This window comes from Pelobates fuscus, chromosome 8 (assembly GCF_036172605.1).
Source record: "Pelobates fuscus isolate aPelFus1 chromosome 8, aPelFus1.pri, whole genome shotgun sequence".
In the NCBI taxonomy this organism is placed as follows: domain Eukaryota; kingdom Metazoa; phylum Chordata; class Amphibia; order Anura; family Pelobatidae; genus Pelobates; species Pelobates fuscus.
The window spans coordinates 131,013,073-131,036,893 of NC_086324.1; the positions used below are offsets into that span (position 1 = coordinate 131,013,073).

Here is a 23,821-nt window from a genome sequence, read left to right on the forward strand (position 1 = left end):
TTAGAGTATAACTCGAAAGCCAATGATCCAAACTGCATACTAAATATTATATTGGGATCTAAAACTATATACATAGATCACTTGTTTTGTAATTGCAATTTCTTAATATACATCAGTACATACAAAACACACAAAGAAGTATGCATAGCAACACTAAATATACAGTAATAGTCAGGAAACCAAGTGAAATTATGGTAAAACATCATCAATAAACATTTCAAGCTGCGATTCTTTAATGGTTTCTAAATATTTCGGCAACAGCAATTGTACTCACCTTTGAAGGGACTCTCCAGTGCCAGGAAAACAATCTGTTTTCCTGGCACTGCAGGTTCCCTCTTCCTCCCACCTCCCATCCCTGGTTGCTGAAGGGGTGAAAACCCCTTCAGTGACTTACCAGTGGCAGCGACGATGTCCCTCGTAACTGCTTCTTCCTCCGCCCACGCTCCTCCCCATCACCACGTCAGCTGGCCGGGGAGACTGATCCCGCCCGCCGGCGGGGAGATCTAATGCGCATGCGCGGCAATGCCGCGTACGCGCATTAGACCTCCCCATAGGAAAGCATTGAAAATGCTTTTCAATGCTTTCCTATGGGGATTTTAGCGTCACTGGAGGTCCTCACATAGCGTGAGGACATCCAGCGACGCTATAGCACAGAAAACCTGTGCTATAAACCAGGAAGTGCCCTCTAGTGGCTGTCTAGTAGACAGCCACTAGAGGTGGAGTTAACCCTGCAATGTATTTATTGCAGTTTATGAAAACTGCAATAATTACAGTTGCAGGGTTAAGGGTAGTGGGAGTTGGCACCCAGACCACTCCAATGGGCAGAAGTGGTCTGGGTGCCTGGAGTGTCCCTTTGACTGCTTATGAATGTTTAGTGTGTTAATGCTAAATATGCATATACTGATCAGTTACAACATTAAAATCACTGACAGGTGAAATGAATGACATTGATTGCATCATTACAATGGGATATATTGGCAGCAAGTGAACAAGTCAGTTCTAAAATTTTGTGTGTTGAAAACAGGAAAAATGTGCAAGTGAAAAGATCTGAGTCAATTTGACAAGGGCCAAAAAGTGATGATTAGACGACTGGGTCACACTATATCCAAGACAGTAAGCCTTGTAGGATGTTCCCAGGTTGCAGTGGTTAGTACCTAGCAAAAGTGGTGGAAGGAAGGACAACCGGTGAACGGTATTAGGTGCACCACATTGATGCACGTGAGAAGCGAAGGCTAACTTGTCTGGTCCAATCACATAGAAGAGCTACTGTAGTTCAAATTGCTGAAAAACGTAATGCTGGCCACGATAGAATGGTGTCTGAACACACAGTGCATCACAGTTTGTTGAATATGGGGCAGCATAGCTGCAGACTGGTCAGAGTGCCCAGGGTAACACCACCAGAAGTGCCTTAAATGGGAATGTGACCGTCAAAACTGTGCCATGGAACAAGGATAGCTGGGTGCGTGTGCATCAATTACCTGGGGAAGAAATGGCAGTAGGATGCATTATGAGAAGAAGGCAGGCCGGTGGAGGCAGTTATGCTTTAGGCAATGTTCTCCTGGGAAACCTTGGGTCCTGGCATTCATGTGGACACATTACTCTGACACATACCACCTACCTATAGATTGTTGCAGGCCATGTACTCCTCTTCATGGCAATGGTGTTTCAGCAGGATAATTCACCATTCCACACTGCAAAAAATTCAGGAATGGTTTGAGGAACATGACATAGAGTTCAAGGTGTTGCCTTGGCCTCCAAATTCCCCAGATCTCATTCTGATTGAGCATCTGTGGGATGTGCTGGAAAAACAAGTCCGATCCATGGAGGCCCCACTTCACAACTTGCAGGACTTAAAAGGATCTGCTGCTAATGTTTGGTGCTAGATTGCACAGACAGGACACATTCAAAAGTCTATGACTTGCTGCATCAGAGCTGTTATGGCAGCACAAGGTGGACCTACATGCTATTAGACAGGTGGTTTTAAAGTTGTGTCTGATCAGTGTATGTGGGAACAGCATTTATAGAAGTTTGGTGATTGTCAGTACTATGAGATTATTTTTAATTTTCTTGTTGTGTGAACATTGGCCTGTGTACCTCTATTTCTGCCCCCCCTTTTTTTTTACCATTAACCAGCCATGTTCTCCTGTGCCATACTTACCATTGGCATACCACTGGGGTAAGGAGGAAACAGAGGACATGCACCCTAGACAATAAATCAACAATATTTTATATATAAATCAATGTCTTTCCTTGTTCTACTGTCTTCTGTTTGCTCAAGTACTGATAACTATTGCCTACAAATTTCCCAAGGGTAGCACCACTTCTGTGGAACAGCCTACTCCCTTCCCCAGTCTTTAATCCACTAAGAAGTCCATTAAAGCCCATCAATTTAGGCAATAAATAGCCTAGCTGGGTAATCTGCATTCCTAAAAGGAAGACTATAAGTATATTCCTAATGATATATTGTCCCTTATGTTTTAATTTAGGTCTATATACCGAATATATGATGCATTTTATTAGTGCCAATTTAAAGTGGTATTATAGGCATCAAAGTTTTAGTGTTAAGATCATATCCTCCCTGCATATCACTGTTCAATTCGCTGCCATTTAGGAGTTTAATCACTTTTGTTTCTGTCCATGCAGCCCTTATCACACCTCCCCTGGCTATGGCTGGCACAGCCTACATGAATAACTATGGTTTAATTTTCAATTAGATGTGACAGCATTGTGTGTTTACTTTAGACGTGTCTATCTCCTGCTCTTGTGATTAAACTTTAACACACACACACACACACACACACACACAAGGCACCTGCAGGCTCTAGCAGGCTACACTAGATAAGACATTCTAAATGAAATACACTCTGTGCAATAAAGGAATTTTAAACATTAGATCTCTCTTGACAGCAAGTGTTTAGGAAGGTTGTGTAAGTCACATACAGGGAGGTGTGGATAAGGCTCCATAAACAATTCTGATTTAACTCCTTAAAGGCAGAGAAATTAGCAGTGAGACTGCAGGTGCTTGAATTATACACCAAAACTGCTTCATTAGGCTAAATTGTCTTGGTGTATTTAGTGTCCCTTTAAATCTCTATTTCAATGGCTACTTCAGTTATTATTTGAAGTATTAGGTAAGAAGGTAACTTAGTGGTAACTAATGATAGCCAACATAATTAAACCATTGTTTGTTCTCTGCGTATCGTACCCAAAAAATTCCTAGACCTGGAGGTATTTCACCATCTGCCCAGCTGTTGTCACTGCCATAATTTTCATTCTGAGATCTTGCCATTTCTTAATTTTATTCAATTAACTTCAAACCAGACTGTGACAGACCGCCTGGCACCCCGACCGGGTACCTCCATCAATCGCTGCTTCCTAGCTATCCTGGAGTACCATAAGCACTGCATCGGACACCATAACTCCCACAAACCCCACAAACCGTCGCAGCTTGGTTGGGGTCTCGCTGTCCTCCATCCACTTCTAGTGGGTAGACATCTCCTAGTCCAGAGAGCAAAGCAAAATGCTCTTACAAGAGCAATCGCTATAAGCCAAGGGAGTATAGTGATTACAGCAATCCCCAGAGTGAATAGAGCTCTCCAATCCCCCAAACATGAGCCTAGACTTCATGAAGGGTAAAATAATCTGTTTAATGGCAGCCACAACTGGCCTTATATGCAGGTCCCCATGCAAGGGGCACTCCCCCCTGGACCTGAGAGCAGACTACAGTAAAAACATACACACAATTACATTGGCTCTCAGAACCAGGACACTCCCATACAAAATAGGTCAATCCCTCCCCTGTGCCTGGGAGATAATTGAGTCAAGCACTGTATTAAACTCAATTATCTCCAGGCACAGAAAACATAAATTTTTACAAAAAAACAAACAAAATACCTTTAAACACACAAAATTCCCACAAAAGTTACATCCTCTGAAAGCCCCGATCTTGGTGACCAACATAACCAAAAATCACCCAGATCGGGTTAGGGGTTTGGGAATTTCCTGTAAGTCATAATTTTGACCGACCGTGCACATGGTCCTATGCCCAAAACAGTTACAGGGAATCAGGGTTAACGGTCGGTCTCTCTTTTTGGAGTACAAAAGTACATAAATGACATGAATGGAGCCTTTTAAAGTGCATTGGTATATTGCAGGATCCATAGTCCTGAGGCAGAAGGCTGGCAAGCAGGCTCCTCCAGGAGCCCGTGGCAAACGACCAGACCACAGGGCGTTTGTCACACACACATTGTCTTTCATCCTGTAATTTCAATAGTTTGGGTTTAGCACAGCTGGCTTTAAAGACACGTAGAGCTAAACAAGAAATCAACCCTTGAATAAATGTGTCCTATAAGTATGTTCCAAAAAACATGGATAGAAAATCATTGTCTATGTAACACGTTAATACACTGGTCCTTCAAGCACCTCAGATATATTCTTAGCTATGTTTTTCCTCTGTCTAAATACCAAGCAAACCATACATACCATTGCTTTAAACAAGACTCTCTTCAGTTTCCTTATATGGCCATGCAAAATGGAGATGTTGGTGCCCACATACAAAATTTATTCACAGGTGACAAATGAAGAAATTCTAAACTGATATAGATTTTAGTGTACAACTATTTTACTATATATACCTTTTTTTATTATGTGATACATTTTATTCAGCGTTGGCATTTGTGGTACGTAAAATGCCTGCTATATTAAACTTGCCAACTTGATTTAAGAAATGATGGTGGAAGTGCTTGTCACTATAGACTAAACTATGTCTATTGTGTATGTCTACATTTTCATATACGTTAATAATGTTCGTAACATCGGAGATGTGTTTGTAAGACGAGTTGACAAATCTTGCTACTATAGCCTACCCCTCTCCCGCTGATTTTTTTGTTTTTTTGTATAGTGTATGCAGGGTTCAATATACTCCTTTCCTGTCTCCCAAAATACAAGGCACACAATCAAAGATCAGATTTATAAATTAATTCTAGAAACGTTTGTCTTCACAATGTATGATAAGGTTTATTGATGATTAGATTTTCCTTTAACTGAAGGGGCCATTCTCATTTTTTTACAGACATACTCTGGGCTTTTCTGTGTTGTGGTCAATCCCTACAAATTTCTTCCAATTTATTCAGAGAAGATCATCGACATGTACAAAGGGAAAAAAAGACATGAAATGCCACCCCATATCTATGCTATAGCAGATACTGCATATAGGAGTATGTTACAAGGTAAGCCATTGTCCATCACGCACTGATCACAATAACTCGCCTTAAATTATATGGCTATGGAATATTCAGAATTTCATTTTTAATCAAATAAAAAAAATATGAAAACTGTGCTTAGTCATCAAACAGGGTCCTTCACTGCTAGTGCTGGTGGCATGTTGTCCAACATTATTACCCTATGATTAAATTATAGACAATCTTGCAATTGTTAATAATTAATAATGCTGTAGAGTCATGGTGCCTGAATTAACAATCAGAAAAAAATTATATCTTTCCCATTTCGGAAGCCAAATATATATATATAAATAATAATGTTATGAAAGTCGAAAAACCTCCACGTAAATCATTGCAAAGTGTGTGCTCCGTGTTTACAATATTTACTTGTATACATTATTATATATTTATTTATTTTTTAATGAATAAGCATTATAAAAATAATAATAATTAAATCAGATTCATAAAGCAAAAATATTCTATATACATTTTTTATCAAAGTTGAAACAATGTATGAATTAAATAGAATATACTCAACGATAAGAACCAAACTAAATATTAATTATTACAATGCAAATCTGATTTTTCAAGGATGCAGTTTATTGGTATATAATCTCCAAACCACAATGTGGAACAGGACAGATAATTATTTTCACCTAAGCTTGTTCTTCCCTTTTTGTTGAATTATGTTTGAGGCTCATTTTTTTCCGGGCCTTAAAAGGAGAACAATATTAGCCATTCTGTTTGCTTTCAGCCACAGGGCATTCGTTTAGATATAAATGGTAAGGAATCCCTGCCGAATGTTTACTTGTGCTCACAGCACGGGTCCTTGAAGACATCTACAGAATTACACAGTCATATCCGACATATAAAGAACCAAAAACAAGCTTTATACAGATTGTGAAATGCGGTTGCCTTTTTTGGTTGTAATCAGATGTTAAAACATAAGTGAACTGTTAGTTTGGCAGGGTGATTGCAAGATGATAGCTTTTTCAGCAGGAGTTGTTCATTAATGTATTTTATAGTAGAGGGGAACATTAAAATATCATGGAACTTGCTTCCAATAATATATAGAACTTGTCATCATCCATTATTTTTAGCAAGTTGCTTAATATTAAAAACTGTGTAGGATATGTTTAAATTAAACAAAATTACATTTACAAAAATCTAAACTACATAAAATAGATGTATCATTAAGAAATAAATTAGAGGATAACAAAAAAAAAATGATTGAAGTCTAGTTTGAGTGGTCCAATTAGCAACTACAAAAAGCAGATGGAAATCTTTTTGTATTAAGTATCCTAAAAAACAATCACAAAAAAAAAGTGCACCCGATGCAAAATGGAAACATTTATAAAAAAAAATATAAAATGTACTGCAGAAGTGGCAATACACATATTACAAGGTACGATCAGACAGGTACGATCAGACAACGAGCAGAGATGTCCCCTACTAGATGGCACCAGCAGTTGTTAAGATGGTTCAGAATTGCAGAGCCTGTTCTTTAGAACCTTTAACAGCTTAATCCTTTATGAATTTTAGAGTTTATTCTTCGAATGTAATCATAGTTAGGTTCTTTATGGAATCCAAGATTCCCCTTTCAAAGCTGTGTAGCTGGTGAAATCCCAGACTAGTTAGCTAGACCCTTTCATATCAAATTAACCTCCAGCCTTCCTGTTGCTTTGGAACTCGGCAGAATTCTGCTACAAAATAAGCATATAGATGTATAAAGAAACAGCAATCTTCGACTTGATATAATATCTTAATATATTGGTGAAAATAAAAGATACAATTTATAAACAGTTTTAATTATCTACAGTATTGTGTAACATTATACAATGATATCCATTTTAGAATGTAAGTTTCAGCATGTCAAATATGTTTTCTTAGAATTGTTTTGCTAGTTTTATTAAAAACACCTAATCTAGGCAAAAAATAATGGGGGTTTAGTTACACTATATGATCATACATTGCATAAGCCTGCCACAAACGTCAATGTACCCCATCTTTGGCAGGTTCTACTCTAACTGCCAACTGTCTGCTAAATGAGCTATATTTGGCATTTAGAGTAGGACCTGCCAAAGATGGGGTACATTGATGATGTGGCAGGCTTATGCAATGTATGATCATATAATGTAACTAAACCCCCATTATTTTTTGCCTAGATTAGGTGTTTTTAATTCAATATAAATCCATTTAAATCAAAAGCTGTAGCGCTACATACTCAGACAGGGCAGCAATCCAATATTCCTATACATTCCGTGCGCACTGAATGAGATATCAGGTGCGCAGCCTGAAATCAGCGTGTTCTTAAAGGCGCAGCGGGGTACCACATTACTTCTGATTCTGCATGGTCCATGTCACTCCCGCATCCCCATTCACGCGCATTCTGGAGTCATAGGTGTGACGTGGACCAATCAAGTCACACCTAACACTTTTATAGTTCTTTTGTCCCATTTACTGTGCCTCATGGTTTCTGTTCCTAGTACCTGTTTAGTGTGTTGCTTGTTCCTCTCTGCCGCTGGTGGCAACTTTGGAGTTAAGCCGTTTGAGAACAGTGTACATTGTACTTCCATGGGCCTTCTGGCACCATAACAACTTCATCTAGATGAAGTTGTTTTGGTGCCTGGAGTATCCCTTTAAGTGTCCTACCAACACATGCGTTTATTAATCTATTTTTCTCACAGAGAATGTATTTGAATCTCTATATCTGGCGTCTGGTGTTGATTTCCATGTGTGTGTCATTGTTCACTGACACAGCTGCATTTTGTGGCATTATTTGGTTCTTATTAAATGTGATGTTTTTATTAAATGTTAAGCTTTATTATCTGCTCTGGGTTATACATTCCTAGAATGCAAGCTCATTTGAGCAAGTCATTGTTCTTTTCTGTTTTCTGTCCACATTCATTTGTTTATTATTAATTTGTTCATTTATATTCCCATTTGTAAAGCGTTGCCGAGTATGTTGGCCCTATATACAGTAAATTATAGTTTTAGTTGTAGTAATAACAATAATAATAACAATCCCTAGACAACTGTGTAAATCGAAAACCTACCAATGCAAACATAAAACTTACTTAACCATAAGAATCTCAAATAAAATGGACCAGCCTGTCTCTGACATGCGTTTGCTTACTAAATTGTGGTAACCGTAAGATCTGCAACAGGAAATCAATTTTACTCCGATTGCCTGCTGGTAGTTGTAGTTCACTGGAGTAGTTTCTCATAAAGAGCTGGCATTTTATTGGACTTTTTTTATGGACAATTTTATGAACTTACCCAGCCCTCTTTCAAGTGCATCATATCTCACTAAGTATTAGATAATGCACTTATTTATTGAAATTAGTGACATGATAGCGTACTAGTTTGGACTGTACAAGGCTCTCAGTATTTATGTACATTTTCCAAAAAAGGACGCATAAAGTCATAATCCAGCATTTCATAGCTAACTAGTCCCTAATAAATAAAACCATTTACAGTACAGTATAAACATGCCAATATCTGAAAGGTCTCAAATCAACTTTAATATCATAATATCACTAAGGCCCCTTGTAATGTACAGCAATGCCGTCATAAAACATACAAAGCTGCCAGGATTGTTTAAATTCTAAATATTATATTTATAAAAAATTAGCTGTGGTGCATTCAGTCAGTTATAAAAATGAAGCAGAACTGTATATAAATATATATATATATATTTATAATCTTACTTCAGTAATGTTATTATATTAATTTTATTCCCAAAAGACTGAAAATTATTAATGCTAATAATACCCATTTCTTTCTGTTTTGGGAATTAAAAATAAGCAGATTGTGCTGTGACTACGGGTCTTTTTGCCAAGCTCTCAGCGTCCCATCCTAATTAATTGAGTGTGTTAACACATTATGTAAACGTGTGTTGAGCAACCATAAGTGATGGGAACATAGTTGAGTTGTCCTGTTGACAAACCACTCTCGCTGTTTGAAGAGTGTTAAGAAGAGATAAGATAGACAATGTTTCAAAGTATGACTTCTGACCATTCTGCTACTGTGGATACTACAGGCGGAAATAAACGGAACCACATACTTTGGAGAGTAACAGTTAAATTTAACTCAGTTGAAAGTTTACCAGAAAAATAAAACATGATCACTAATTTTGTTTAAGTATTCCACATTGGTGTCGTCTCAGTTCAGTTGATGCCATCAAATGCCAATGTGAATTCTCAGCAAAGACTTCTTACACAGAACTTCAAATCGATCCACCGATGTCTCACTTTTCAATAGTATTTTTTCTTAGTAGCTTAAATTAGGGAGAGCTCCAAGGTTAGAGCAGAATTGCTGATTAACTCAATGGTGTTGAGGAAACATCTGAATTCATGTGGTCAATTTTCATTTTGTTATGAATTTCCTTTGTGAATTACTATATATCAGGCTTTGTGGGTACATTCTCCACAGCCACTGTTAAAAATATTAATTTCAGAGATAAATACTTTTCCCTCTTTTTATTTTAGGGCCATCTATGAAATCTTAGTTTTGTCTAGTGTCAGGACACACAGTACACACAGCATGCTACCTCCAGATATTTTGGACAGATTGTACAGGTTAGCTGGGTGACTTACACACAGGGTCATATTCCTGCTGTTCCCATCAAGCATAGCCTGAAGTGCAATCATGCCAGCCTGACCTGCTAATCATTTAGACCGTCCCTTTCTGGGCAGTGCCAGTGTTGAAATCAAATCCCCATTAACCTCTTCTCTCTGACATCCCAAATAACAGGACATCATAGTTGGGTGGTATGCACATAAGGAACTAATCTAATACAGGCAACCTAAGGATCTTAAGCATTTCGTGCTATTTGATCACCGGTGTTCCTGCCCCACCATCTGAGGCTTGTCCTTCGGTATACCACGTCTACGGACACTGGAAAGATGTCTCTAAATAAACTCAATGTAAGAGCAGCGCTAGAAGTGTGAAGTGCATCCAACGGGCCCATAGGAGAGTGCCTCCATCCCTCATTCTCCATCCTCAATAAGTTCTGAGATACTTTTAAAAAAAGAGTTAGAAATGCTTTAAACTAAAAGTTAATTTTTCAAAGGTGCTAGTTAAAAGCCAGGGATTTTAGCAAACACATAGTACATCCTTATTTTCTTTTCCGGTCATACACATACTGCTTGCGAAAAGCACTCCCACGCACAAAATATTTCCCAGAGCTGCTACATGATCCCACAGAAATATACATCATTTATAGCACAAAAATAAAATCCATAATGGATGTGTTCCTATTAAGGGACAATTGTCTGGTGACAATTAATAAGGAAGAGTTGTTTAAACTACAACAGAAATTGTAATATATAACAGCACAGTTGTACTACATTGAACATCCCAGGGGAAGGAATTAAGCTGTGCGATTGCTTCCAAGGGGACTTCCTGTGTCTTCTCTCAACAGTGTGTTTTTGTAAGGCTCTAAGGGAAGATGGGTGGGACATCTAAATCAGAAAACTGCACACTTAAAACTGTGCTGGGGTGTATGTGCTAAAAGCAACAATGAAGCATTGAATATAACAATGTAACTTAGAATGTACCACATATTGTATTATAACCTGCATTTTGGGATGACCCAGATGCAGGATTCCCAGTTTATTTAGGTGAGACCTTCTCGATTTTGGGCTCCGGTTCCAATGTCCTGATTTAATTCCCTGGTTGCCATCCAAGAACACCAGGGAACTGCCTCAAACCAACAGAGCACAATCAGATAATTACACATGCTTGCGCTGTGCTGAGAAAACGCATATAGAAAGTGCCTCAAGAGTGCTTTCTGCATGGTCTGCTGTGAATGGGGCAGGCGATGAGGCTGTTAGCCAGCCTGGAGTGGATTTATACTGGGTTGATATGCCCCATCTCTGGACTGGACAGTCCATTTTGTGCACTGCTAGTGATGAACGTTACATCACTGAAACATTCCCCGCAGGTGAGGTGTGCAGATGAGAAGACATTGTCATGCAATGCCTAGATGGAATGTTATTAATGACCTTAATCAGGCCACTTTAAGTTCTGAAATGTTGCACTTTTCATTTTCAACCTCAACTAGAGTGTTACCCTGTAGAATCTTTCCATAGCTTCAAGTATATTAAATGACCAAAAAAGAGGCATGTTTATTTTAGGGATGTGACTGGAGGTTTACTCACAGAATTGTCAATTCACACAACGTCTCTGCATGACGCTCAATTTTCCCCTCAGTCCTCCAAATCACCCGACACACCAGCTCTGACATTCAGTGCTCGTGCGACTAGTTCAGGTAGCTCATTCTCTGTGAGAGTGCTTCAGCATTACACATTGAATCGGCAGCTCTGATTGGCAACCCTGCTGGACAGAATGTCACTCTCTGCGAATGGCATTCCTCCCTCCATCCTTTACCTCTCCAAATACCAGTTAAGACACTATAAATGCTATAGTGCCCAGCAGGCTGTTTAGGTCCCCATTGTCACGGCGCTGGGGGTTTGTATCGGCGTGACCGCGCCTGATCAGTACGGTCATACCGATACTTCAGCCACAATTAAGTCCTTGATCGCCACGGCCGCACATGAGTATATAGCGGTCGCGCTATATACTCATCTAAATAGCGGCGCATTGCCGCCCGATCCTCCTGTAAGACGGCTCCTGGCTGGTTCAGTGATCTAAGGGACGCCGGTCATTGCAGTCCTGTTCTTACTTCTTACACACTGCCAACATTAGAGATGGCGCCGGCATGCGTGTGACATCACAATGTCGACGCACACGCACGTTTTGGGGTCAAAGGCCACGTACTGACCAATCACAGCACTAAAAGGCATTTTTAAACCCTGTAATGCTTTTTCTCAGTGCCCTGTTGTGGTTTCCACTTGTTGGTTGTCAGAGAGTGCGTTTTTGGTAATATATTTTCGATTTTTTGACTTTGGCTTGTGTTTTGATTTTCCCTACTTCTGGTATCCTGACCTTTGGCTAGTATATTCGTATTGTCTCTTTCTGTATCCCTGACCTCGGCTTGTTATTTGACCATTCTAAGGCCCAGTATACTTTGTTTGTGTTATCATAGTTTTGCGTCATACAGTAATCGTGACACCCATCCCCGCCTGGAGAGATTAAAAAAGGTATTTTACTTAACTTTCTACCTCACAATACCAGTGTCATTGGGATAGCTCCACCTCCTTGGCTGACATCATCAAGATCGATAATCTCAGCCAATCTTCAATGCTTGCCTATATGAAAGCATTGGGAGTCTAATGTGCAATCATGGCATAATGCTGCACTGCGCCAATCAGATGGTCTCTCTGAAACCATCTGATTGAAATAGAAAAGTTTTACTCTGTTACTTCAGCCGAATCGCCTTTCATAGCTGTCTGAGAGATGCATTTAAATCCTGCAATGAAAACATTGCTGTGCTGCAGAGTGACAATGTTTTTTTACTTGCACCCAGACCACTTCATTAAGATGAAGTGGTCAGGATACCTATTGTGTTTACTTATCCCTTATATTTTACAAATATGTATTTGTAATGGTGTGAAAAAAAATAAATGTAGAAATCCAGACCTCTTTATCCTGCAACTGGGTACCTACATCTTGTCTGAACTGGATAGCAATGCAATTGGTTAATTATTTAATATAAATGTAAAAGTAGAACGAGCATCTCATGCAAGCAGGGTAACAGTTATATGTAATTACGAGGGTTTCAATCAATGGTAGAAATTCCAGAGAAGTGATATTCCCCATGTAAATGCATTACTTGTTCCCCCCCCAGCTAAACCCCCATAAAAGCTGATCACAGTGTTACACACATATCCTTTGATGTCCTAGGAGTGTGCTGCTAGTAGACCAATTATTGCTGGACTCTTGCACCCAGTAGCAGCTTGTTTCTGTCTGACTATGGGTGATGAGAATGAGTTCTGGAAAAACACAAGTGTCTGAAACACTGATGAAGATAGTAAAACATGAATATATTTACGCAGTGCTTGGTCCCAGTTGCTGTCTGTTTCCTTTTATGGTAAGGCTGCCAAGGTCTGCATCCTTGTGATAAACCATCAGATTATGTTTGAGATTAGGCAGCAATAGCCGCTCTATTTGGAGTTGGAAACATGTGGAACTTTGTAAAGGAGACCACAGTGCAATATATCTTGGTGTCTTCATCCAATAAAATTATATACTGAACAGTGACAGCAAGATTATATATATGGAGCAAAAGCAGCAGGTGATCAGCTTCTAATAGTATTGAAATGTAAATCCTACCAGTATATGAGGGTATGTAAGTCTTTTTGTAATGGGAATAGACGGGCATTAGTCCCAGACCTAGGGGGTTAGCCCCAACCTATTATGCTGTTTGTCCCTTTCCCAATCAAAGAGCTTCCAAGGAAGCTGCTATCACCCACAGTACTACCCGACCAGTAGTACTTAAAATAATAAGACTCACCTGAAGCCATCAGCAGGGACACATGATGGAGTGAAAAGGAATCTCTTTCACTAACTATGGGGAGAATAGGACCTTACATGATTATTATATTATTTATAATATAGCGCCAGCAAATTCCGTAGCGCTGTACAATGGGTGGACTAACAGACGCGTAATTATACCTGTAATGAAGTGGTAGACTTGACACTTTAACTGACGTTAATGCACTCAACTAATCTCTGCGCTTATAGCCTGTGGGAAGCTGTCCCATTAGCCATACAGTCAGTGGTGGAACTAATGTAGAGGGGCACTGGAGCAAGCGATTCTTTTGGCCCCCCTCTAGCTCAAGGGTGGTTAAAAGGTAAATCCCCATCTATCATACAATTCCCACAATGCTATGCCAGCTGGGGATCTACCATTTGACTATCCTTGTAGGGTTGTGTTTGTGAGCAGTGTTTGTGCATTTCAATGTAACCATGTTTTTGTATAGAATATGCGTGTGCATATTGGGGTGTATTTGTAAGTACTGTTGCCATTGAAATGTAGTGGTGTACTTGTGTGTAGTGTTTGCATTTGCATGGGTGTGTTTGTATGTAGTGTTGACTTTTAAATGTAGGTGTGCTGTGACACACATACACACACTGATACATACACACACAGACTGACTGACACACACATAGATACATACACACATACATGTCATCATTTTTATATGTGCAGTCATGCTCCTGTTAGCATACCTTTTGTTACAAAGTAACCCAATAAACAAGGTTAATAAGGCTTATACTAAAACAAGTGGGACCCTGCAAAGATTTTAAACCCACAAACCTATTTCCAAGTTTTGATGTCCGTTGAGTGTCCAGTTCTTTCTTGGCCAGGTTATTATTTTGGCTGAGCACCTGGTGACTCGTAGGAATTGGATCCTGTTCTTGCCATTGAGCTGGGACTTCAGAACCTGTCTGACTCTCTAGAGCAGTGGTAGTCAACCTTTTTCTAACTACCGCCCACTAATGCATCTTTTTGGTTGAAAAATTTCCCTTACCGCCCACCAGTTTTCGCGCAAGTGCGGAATGTTTTTCGAAAGGAGCGTGTACGTTCATTTATCTTTTTATTTCCAATTAATGCATGTTTATAATGTTTTTAACTTTATAAAGTTTAATGAGAAAACAATAAAGTAAATTGAAATTACCTTTACTAGTGATTAATGAGATCCTTGAGGTTGATGATGCAAGACTAAATATTTGATATCTGGTTCGATTTTCGTAAGGAACAAACAAAGGTCTCCTCTTTCGGTGATATTCAGACGACTTCTCTGTTTGCGCATAATAGGATTTCTCATCTGTGCGTCATCTCCCCTCTTATCCCTCCTCAATTCCCCTCCCCACCTTTTTTCCCCCCCCCTTTTTTAACCTTCCTTATAGAAATGCCCAGAAGGAAGGCTGAGCTAGGTATCCCAGTATAACAGATTGGCACACAGGGCCGCCATCAGGGCATGACAACCGTGACAATTGTCACGGGCCTGGCGGCCCTGGGGGCCCCACGTGTATCAGCGGAACTGCCGCCGGTGCATCTGCACCGGGGCCCACACGCTTATGGGGCCCATCAGGTGTCCCAAGCATTTAGGGCCACCAAATGGGCCCTATTATCTTCAGGGGCCCGGTCAGCGCGACCGGGCCCCTTTAAAAAAAAAAAATGCAGCCGGAAGCAAGTGCTGCTGGGAGGAAGTGACGTCCGGTCACTTCCTCCCAGTTTACTCCGCGCGGGAAGGAGGAGAGAAAGGCCGCGAGGAGAGGCAGCCGACTCGCATCATCCCCAGCCTCCCTCCTGCGACGATAAGGGGAGAGGAGGGTGGCTGAAAATGAGGTGTATGTGTGTATGCCAGTGTGTGTGTATGCCAGTGTGTGTGTGTGCCAGTGTGTGTGTATGCCAGTGTATGTGTATGCCAGTGTGTGTATGTATGTATGCCAGTGTATGTGTATGCCAGTGTATGTGTGTGTGTATGTATGCCAGTGTATGTGTGTGTGTATGTATGCCAGTGTATGTGTATATGCCAGTGTATGTCAGTGTATGCGTATGCACTGTGTGTATGCCAGTGTGTATGCATGTGTGTATGTCTGTTTCAGTATTTGTATCTGTTAGTGTGTGTGTGTGTATTCGGAGGCGGGCTTGAAGGGGGGCCAAGAACATGAGCTGTGTTAGGGGCCCCAAAATTTCTGATGGCGGCCCTGCTGGCATACATACATACATACATACATACAGACAGGCACACATACATACAGACAGGCACACATACATACAGACAGGCACACACACATACAGACAGACACAAGAAACATATACATACAAAGACAAGACACACATACATACACACATATATACAGACAGACACACGACACATACACAGACACACACACAAGACATACATACAAAAACAAGACACACACACAGACACACACACAAGACATACATACAAAAACAAGACACATATATACAGACACACACACACAAGACATACATACAAACACAAGACATACATACAAAAACAAGACACATATATACAGACACATACAAAGACACATACACACACAAGACATACATACAAAAACAAGACACACATACAGACACACACAAGACATACATACAAAGACACATACACAAACAAACACACATTATATTTAAGTCACCCTCCTGTTTCCTACCTTTAAGGTGCAGGAGGGTGACTTTCCCTGGGGTCCAGTGGTGGCTCAGGTGGATGGGAGTCAGAGTTCCCACTCTGACTCCCTCCTCTTCCTTCCTCCCGCGCGGGCTCTCAGTATGCTGGGAGGAGTGACCGGGGAATCACTTCCTCCCAGCAGAGATGATGTCATCACAGGGGGCCGGTCGCGCTGTTAAAGCGCCCAGCGCTGACCGGGCCCCCTCACAATCCACATCCATCGGGTGGCCCTGACAGCATGGGCCACCCGATGGACCCCTCTATATGCGGCCCCGGCGGATTGCCGCCGGGGCCGCAAGTGGTGATGGCGGTACCCGATCGCAGGGGTACCGCCGGCTCACACCCGCCCGCCCGCTCACCCAATCCATAAAAAAATGTGAAAATCCCTACCGCCCACCTGGAATCCCGAAACGCCCACTAGTGGGCGGTAGGGACCAGGTTGACGACCCATGCTCTAGAGGTACTTGGATGTTGCTACCCTCCATACCTTTTCCTCATGGTTTCCATGTGTTTGCGGTACCCCCAGACACTTGTAGCTGTTCACTATGTCTCCTTCTAGCACTTCAATTCCTTCAAACCTAATCATCTTCCCACTTTTTGCTATCATCTGCCTGCACTTCTCTAGTCTGAACAACATTTCCTTGCTATATATCCTAGTTAGGCACCTCAGTGAGTCGATAAATGTGCATGTCTGTTTTGGAGTGTGTGCTTGTGTCGGTGTGCATTCCTGTGTGTGTCTGTGTGTATATATATATGTGGTTGAATATGTGAGTCCCTGTTTTAGGCCCAAATCACTCTGTTCCTCTTTTCTCTCCTAATGTCCCTCTTTTCTAGGAGCTCCATAGTGTTATGTCTGAGTGTTAAAAAGAGCTCCACAGCGATAGTACTCACACTAATGCTTCTTTACTCTACAATAAATGTTTTTAGGAACATAATGCATTTTAGTTGCATAAATTGTGGTTTGTAATTTCTCGGAACAGCCCGTCCCCGACTGAACCGCCACTTGCACCCCTAAAATGAAAGTGTCCCTCTTCGTGCATTTGAAATGTTGAAGCACTAGATGTGGGGCTTTGAGGAAAATTCACCAAATTTTGTTTTGGGCTCAAGCCTTGGGTATTTTATGACCTTTGCACCGCATCTGCCCATTTCTATGCTCTGTGAATAGCAAAGCAAAGAAATAATATCTAAATGGGTGCACATTGCAAAACTAGTCTTGCACTGACCAATAATGTCAAATAATTCCCAGGGCTGCCTACTGAAAGCATTGTAAATACTGCACCAAAGGGGTTCCTGACTCCCTTGGATCATGTGCTCCTATAGCTTTTAGTAGACATACTACCAGCGAGGGTTAAGCAGGAAGTAGCAGCTTTATCAGAGAACAGATGTGAACACACTATCAAAGGTTTCCTGCTATGTTTCTTAACATGCACAGCATTCCGAATTAATCATTTGGCGACATAAGACACCACTTTACATTACTGACTGCTGGCACCTCTTTTAAAGTCATAACATTAAGCAATCACGTTGAAATTCTCTTAAAAATGCTCTAGTTAATGTTAATTACACCCTTTTTAACATCAAGGGATAGGATAATGGGTTTGCTGATTTTTTAGCAACTGTTTTTGCCATAGATGTGACATATGTTAGAGAACTCTTATTTGCATTTAGGAGGTTTTTAACACCTACTCAGACGTACCTTTGTATTGGAATGATCAATTTGGTTCTATGTAGGAAGGAATGTACGTGATGGGAAGTATAACACGGGGTTAAATACAATTCTCATGTAAAGCAGCATTAAAACCAAAATAAGCATCAAGTCATGTCATTCAGAGACTTATTGATTACGTGGCAAAGCGACTCTGTCACCCAGTCCTGAGAGGACTAGACAGTACAATGCAAGCTCATGTTTAATAGTGCGTTATATGGGTGAATTAAAAGGCCTTTGGAATATTAGTCGATATAGCACTTGGCATACGGGCAAGCCCGGTCCTGCATGCTAGGGCAACACACCCAAAATGAGGTGCCAACCTGTTCCCCCAAATGCCGAGCTGTCCGTGTGTCCGGTGTGTGTCTGACAGCTGGAATCTGTGTGTGTCTATAGTTATAGTTAAATCCCTTCTCATAATATTGTAAAGCGCTACGGAATCTGTTGGCGCTATATAAATTGCAATAATAATAATAATAATAATAATAATAATGTGTCTAACATTGCGTACCTGTGTATGTGACTGTGTGTATGTGTGTGTATGTGTGTGTGCATGACATTGTGTAATTGTGTCTGGCAAAGTGTATATTCTGAAAGAGTTTGTTTATAACAATGTATGTGTGTATATCTGTGTGTCGCAAGGAGGGTATATCGCGGTGAGGGGGCCCGGGCAGTGTTTTTTTTAGGGGCCCTGAGATTTCTGACGGCATCCCTGCCCATTACGGTCTGATTATTGTGTAGAAACTTGACAGATGAATTTACAGGTGTTTTGTGGCACATGAAGGCATCCCAGGTTTGCTCACTGTTTTTGCATAAGCAACTTTATAGGGAGTTACAGCCACATTACCCATGACGGAAGAGAATTACTCAGTTGTTAAATTTACAACCCAGCTTGAAAAATTACCAAAATCTTCAATTGGCATGAAATGGAGCTTCTTTCCAATTCAGTTTTTTGGTTTTTTTTAGCTATGTAAGTCAGTAGGTATTTTAGCTATCTTGTCTTAAATCATCATGCCACAACTTACTGTTTAGAAAATAAAACCCTTTTCTGTCTGATGTCACTTAATTATCCGTCCAGTGTTCGGACATCGTTTGCATCCTTTGTCTTTTTGTCAATCACCTTTCACCAAAATGTGACTGATAGTGAGCACATGAAATTCCTAATCATGACATTGGAGGCAGAAGTGGTTGGCTTAGAGTGCAGAGGAATTCATTTTTGTATGCTATAAAATACTGAAATGGCATTTTGCATTTTTTTCTGTATTACCGTATATAAAAAGATCTATCTGAAAGAGCTATTCTTTTGCAAACATTATGCAAGAAGAATATTAATTTTGCATGTTGGTAAGTGTAACATGAATTAGGCAGGAAGCCACATTACACCAACATTTTGTGCACTTATATGGTCTGTTGGCCTCTTGCCCTGGATCTTGGATAGACAATAAAGACATGTAGGAATTAGGAATACATAGACTGAAATTGTGATTGGTGTTTAAAAAAATAATTTACATTGATGTTTGATTAATTAAATCTTACTGTAGTTCAATCCACTATAATGGCAATAGTTACTTTCTATATATATATATAGAGAGAGAGAGAGAGAGAGAGAGGGAGAGAGAGAGAGAGAGAGAGAGAGAGAGAGAGAGAGAGAGAGAGAGAGAGAGGAGAGAGAGAGAGAGAGAGAGAGAGAGAGAGAGAGAGAGAGAGAGAGAGAGAGAGAGAGAGCATTCCCACAGAATTGTGTGCCTGGCATATGTAAGGACAAGTGCTCCATTGGGGAAACCAGTATTTCGGATTTTTTATGTTTCGTAAACGATTTGTTATATTCTAATATTCTCATCTTTATTTTTATCATGTTTAAAGTTTCCACATCAGTTTTGTGCCATTTGTATTGAGTGTTTTTATGTCTGTCTTAATAAAGGGAAAACGATGACATGACACTGGAAAGTTGTAATAAATCCATGAATGTTATACAACAGGACAGAATTGTATATTATTTTTAAGGATAGCTATACTACACATAATGGATGTTATATGTGATGATTCTAGTACACATCATGTCATTAATTATATTTGTGGGTACTTATAGAAAATAATGCCTAACACAGTTTAGTTTATTCTAATTTGTGAATTATACACAAATCAAAATAAGCACATTTAAACATTATATTACAGGGCCCTGCAGGCACACAGGGGGAACAGATACAAATATGTGACTGCTTGATGGGAAGAACATGGGATACTGAAACTAATGAGTGTGGATTAAAATAGCGTGGGCATAAAAAAATTGTTTCACTCACAGACCATCAATCATTTTATTAAATTATATCCTATGCATATATAACATACCCATACATGCCAATTTTAGTATATTTAAAATCTTGACAGCTATGGAGTCGTAGGTAGGGTTAGAATACGGAGCATAACAGTGATGCAATCTCACTCACGGGGGTCTTTTGCAACAGTTAAAGGGGCATGTCAGCCTTGCAGCATGTGAGCCATGTTGACCACCATCCTTGTAGAGCATGCAACCAGGGAAAATCATTGCACAGCCTCATACTTGTGTAAGTTACAAAGCTACATGGGTACCATATGGGGACTGCCCTCCTGGATCTAGGACTGTTGGGTGATGAGCACTACAAATTCATAACATAAGGAATGTCTCACTCTTTTACAGACAGCAGGGCTGAACGTTGCTGCTAAAACCAAATTAAGAAGAATGTCCTATACTACATTAAGTCTTTAGGGACCAGATTAGGACGACTGCAGTGTAACATTTGTTTCTTGAAAATGGTTAAAGGGTTATTCCAACGGTTCATGAACACACTGGTATTGGTTAGAGTTACCTTTCCTATACTGGTCCCTCCGGTCAAAATTTAGATATAATGTAATGAAGCTAAAACGTACCAAATTTCTCACTCAGTCCAATTCCATTACACACCTGTACCCAGCATGATGTGCGTAATTACGTCAGACATACAATATGCACAGAATTAAACTTAGCCGGCCAGAACTCTTGTTCCAGGCTGGTTAGTGAGTTACACCAACAGAATCAAAGGGGTTAAACTCTGTATGCGCTGAGTTTCACAGGGACTGCTGCACGTACAGACTCCAAGCACCAAGAGCAAATCACTGAAGTGGTCATTGTACTTGGAGTAACCCTTTGCAAGGCGTGGGGGGAATTAAAAACATTATGAGTCTTGTCTGCCTTAAGTATTTGAACTTTTTTGATTACAATGAAACATCCAGTGCCATATAATAAGCTTTTAACTTATTCCAACTGGTGTGCTTTCTGGGAGATATTCTAGGTTTATTGACCTTCAAATACTAGCCAATTGCTTTAGTTCATACCATAAATGTTCTGTAGTCACAGTTCGGTTAGGAACACATTGATTTTGTTTGAGAAACAGACATTTCTTTTAAGTTTTGGAGGTATACTTGCTGGATAAAATGTAAATTGACATCTTGGTTTCAAGAGAATAATAGGATATCCCGTACTCTGTATGAAATAAGATCAAGACTGAACATTGTTTTTTTTTATTTTTTATTCTTTATTTATATCCATCATCCAATGAGTACAGTGCCAATAACATTAGGTCATTGTATACCATACATTTATTCACAAGTTATGAATACAGTGGCAGGTTATATGGATCGGTACATTATCCGTGAAAGTGACATCCCTTATATCCAAACTGTAATATGGTATCCCTTCCCGTGGGGTACAACAATATAGAAATAAAAAACAGGCAGGGTTGGGGTGAAGGGTCACAAAAATGGGGGGGAAGAAGAGGCATGGGTTTCACCCGACACGCTCCCCTCAGGGGGATGCCCCCTGGGTAGTCTTCCTCTACATAGCCATCCCAGACGGGGTGCAAAATGGGCAAAATGCTGTGACCTCGGACCAGTGACCTCCGGATAGAGGGCTCCGCTAGCAGGGCCTTTGGGAGAGGCCCACCAATAGGCGGGTTATAGGGGAGAGAGCCCCAAGGTCCACCCAAGTATTGTGTTTTTATTTGATCTTTAAATATTTAGGTAATAAACATCAGAAGATTGCTAAATTAAAGAAAAATGCTAAAGAGTTACTCTTTAAGCTACTCAGAGATTCATAACTACTAAAGGCCATTGTAGTGGTTATAGTACTTGGAGTACACTTATGCTATTCCCTGGAAAGGGGGAAAATATTTTGCAATGGTATTCCTCTTACCTGGGTCCAGCTGGATGACAACCCACTTGCCAATCCTGTCTGAACAGCATGCAGCATATTTAGAGCTGCAGCAGCCAGATTCAATCCTGCCATTTATTCATTAGCCAATGACAGAACCTGTGTGCAGATAGTATACACAGAATTAACATTAGACATTCCAGGACGGTCGTGCCTTGCTGGCTATTGAAGGCAATATAAAAAAAATCCAATTGTTAGCAAGTACCTCAAACTGAATTGCTGCACATACAGGGTCCTTGAACCATAACCTCTTCAAAACAATATAAAGAGTAACCCTGTAAATTATTTGTATTTTTCAATATAATATGGCTATTCAGTTTAATCTCTGCTCTGATTACAACACATAGTCCCAACTTTCACTGAAGGCTGGTAAATTCTTGTCATCAATATTTCTTACTAAACATTTTTAAGAAGTCACTGTAAGTTCAAAGTAAATTTAAAATTGTATGTCAATAATGACCAAACTGGAAAAAGTCTCTATGTCAGCTGAGTTTAATTTGAGCTATGTTTTTACAGCATAGTTTGAGTGTTGAATCAGAAATAATGATGCTCTGTTACATGGTAGTTCTTGATTTTGTGAGTCCTACCCGTTTCTGTTCCCCGCCATCCAGTCTTAGAAGTATTTCGGAACTCCTACAGATATGATCTTAGTGGCTGAGTGTTGGAACACAATGGTTTCAAAGCTGCATGTCTTTTATTTGCCTCTGGAACAATAGTTTTTCCTCTTCCTAAAGTGGCGGTAATTGACTTTTTGGGGCAACAGCAATTATTCCATCAAACTGTAGAGGGAGATTAAAGGAAAACAAAGTTTTCTTTACGTATAAAGTCATGCGTAGCGATGAAAGATTATTTCCTTATTGTTTCATAAAACATCTGCTGACTGAAAGCTTTCATGTTATAACCCACAAGGCAATACTTGTTGACATTTTTGGATCCCAACTCACATCATGTTGTGCCACCTGTTGGCTGCCCCTGCTGTAGACCTTTCCAGTGGTGGGGGATGACCAGAGTAAGACTAACCATAAGGTCACCCTATGGATCTGCCTCAGGTGCAGGGGTTAGACAGGGTCCCTGAAGTCATGAATTTGCTTGCTCCCAGTAAGCATTCTGATGTGAAAGATGAAGGGGAGTCTAATCTGGTACCATGCTTAGGGCTACATAGGATGTAAATCCTTCTCGTGGGGGGTGGGGGAAGGGAGGACAGTTGTTATATTATTATATTATATTATGTCTGTTTTTACATCATCTAACAAATTATCTCTCTCTTTTCAGATCGTGAAGATCAGTCCATTCTGTGCACGTGAGTAAAGTAACCAGTATTTATTTATAAAGCTTTTACTTACTACTGAACGTTTAGGGTTCCTGATATCATGGTTTCCACATTCTACCTTAAAACGTCAACATCCACAAACATCTGACTGATAACATCTGTAATTTGTAGTTGCAAGCAGTTTACCCACATATACATGAATAAACGCACAGGGTAAACGTCATACAGCACTCTAAAGCAGGTTCGGAACCAGATGAATTTTCAAGATAACGCATATTAATTCTTTACTTA

General features: G+C 40.1%; 1 protein-coding gene across 3 annotated transcripts in view; it reads left to right on the plus strand.

Annotated features, from left to right (window-relative positions):
* MYH11 (myosin heavy chain 11) overlaps positions 1–23,821 on the plus strand; it is an 89,942-nt gene that overhangs the window by 12,379 nt on the left and 53,742 nt on the right. For all 3 annotated transcript variants that reach the window (XM_063430317.1, XM_063430318.1, XM_063430319.1), the window contains exons 3-4: positions 5,072–5,228; positions 23,533–23,560. In XM_063430317.1, the coding sequence (XP_063286387.1) occupies positions 5,072–5,228; positions 23,533–23,560 (185 nt within the window). The remainder of the gene's footprint in view (positions 1–5,071; positions 5,229–23,532; positions 23,561–23,821) is intronic.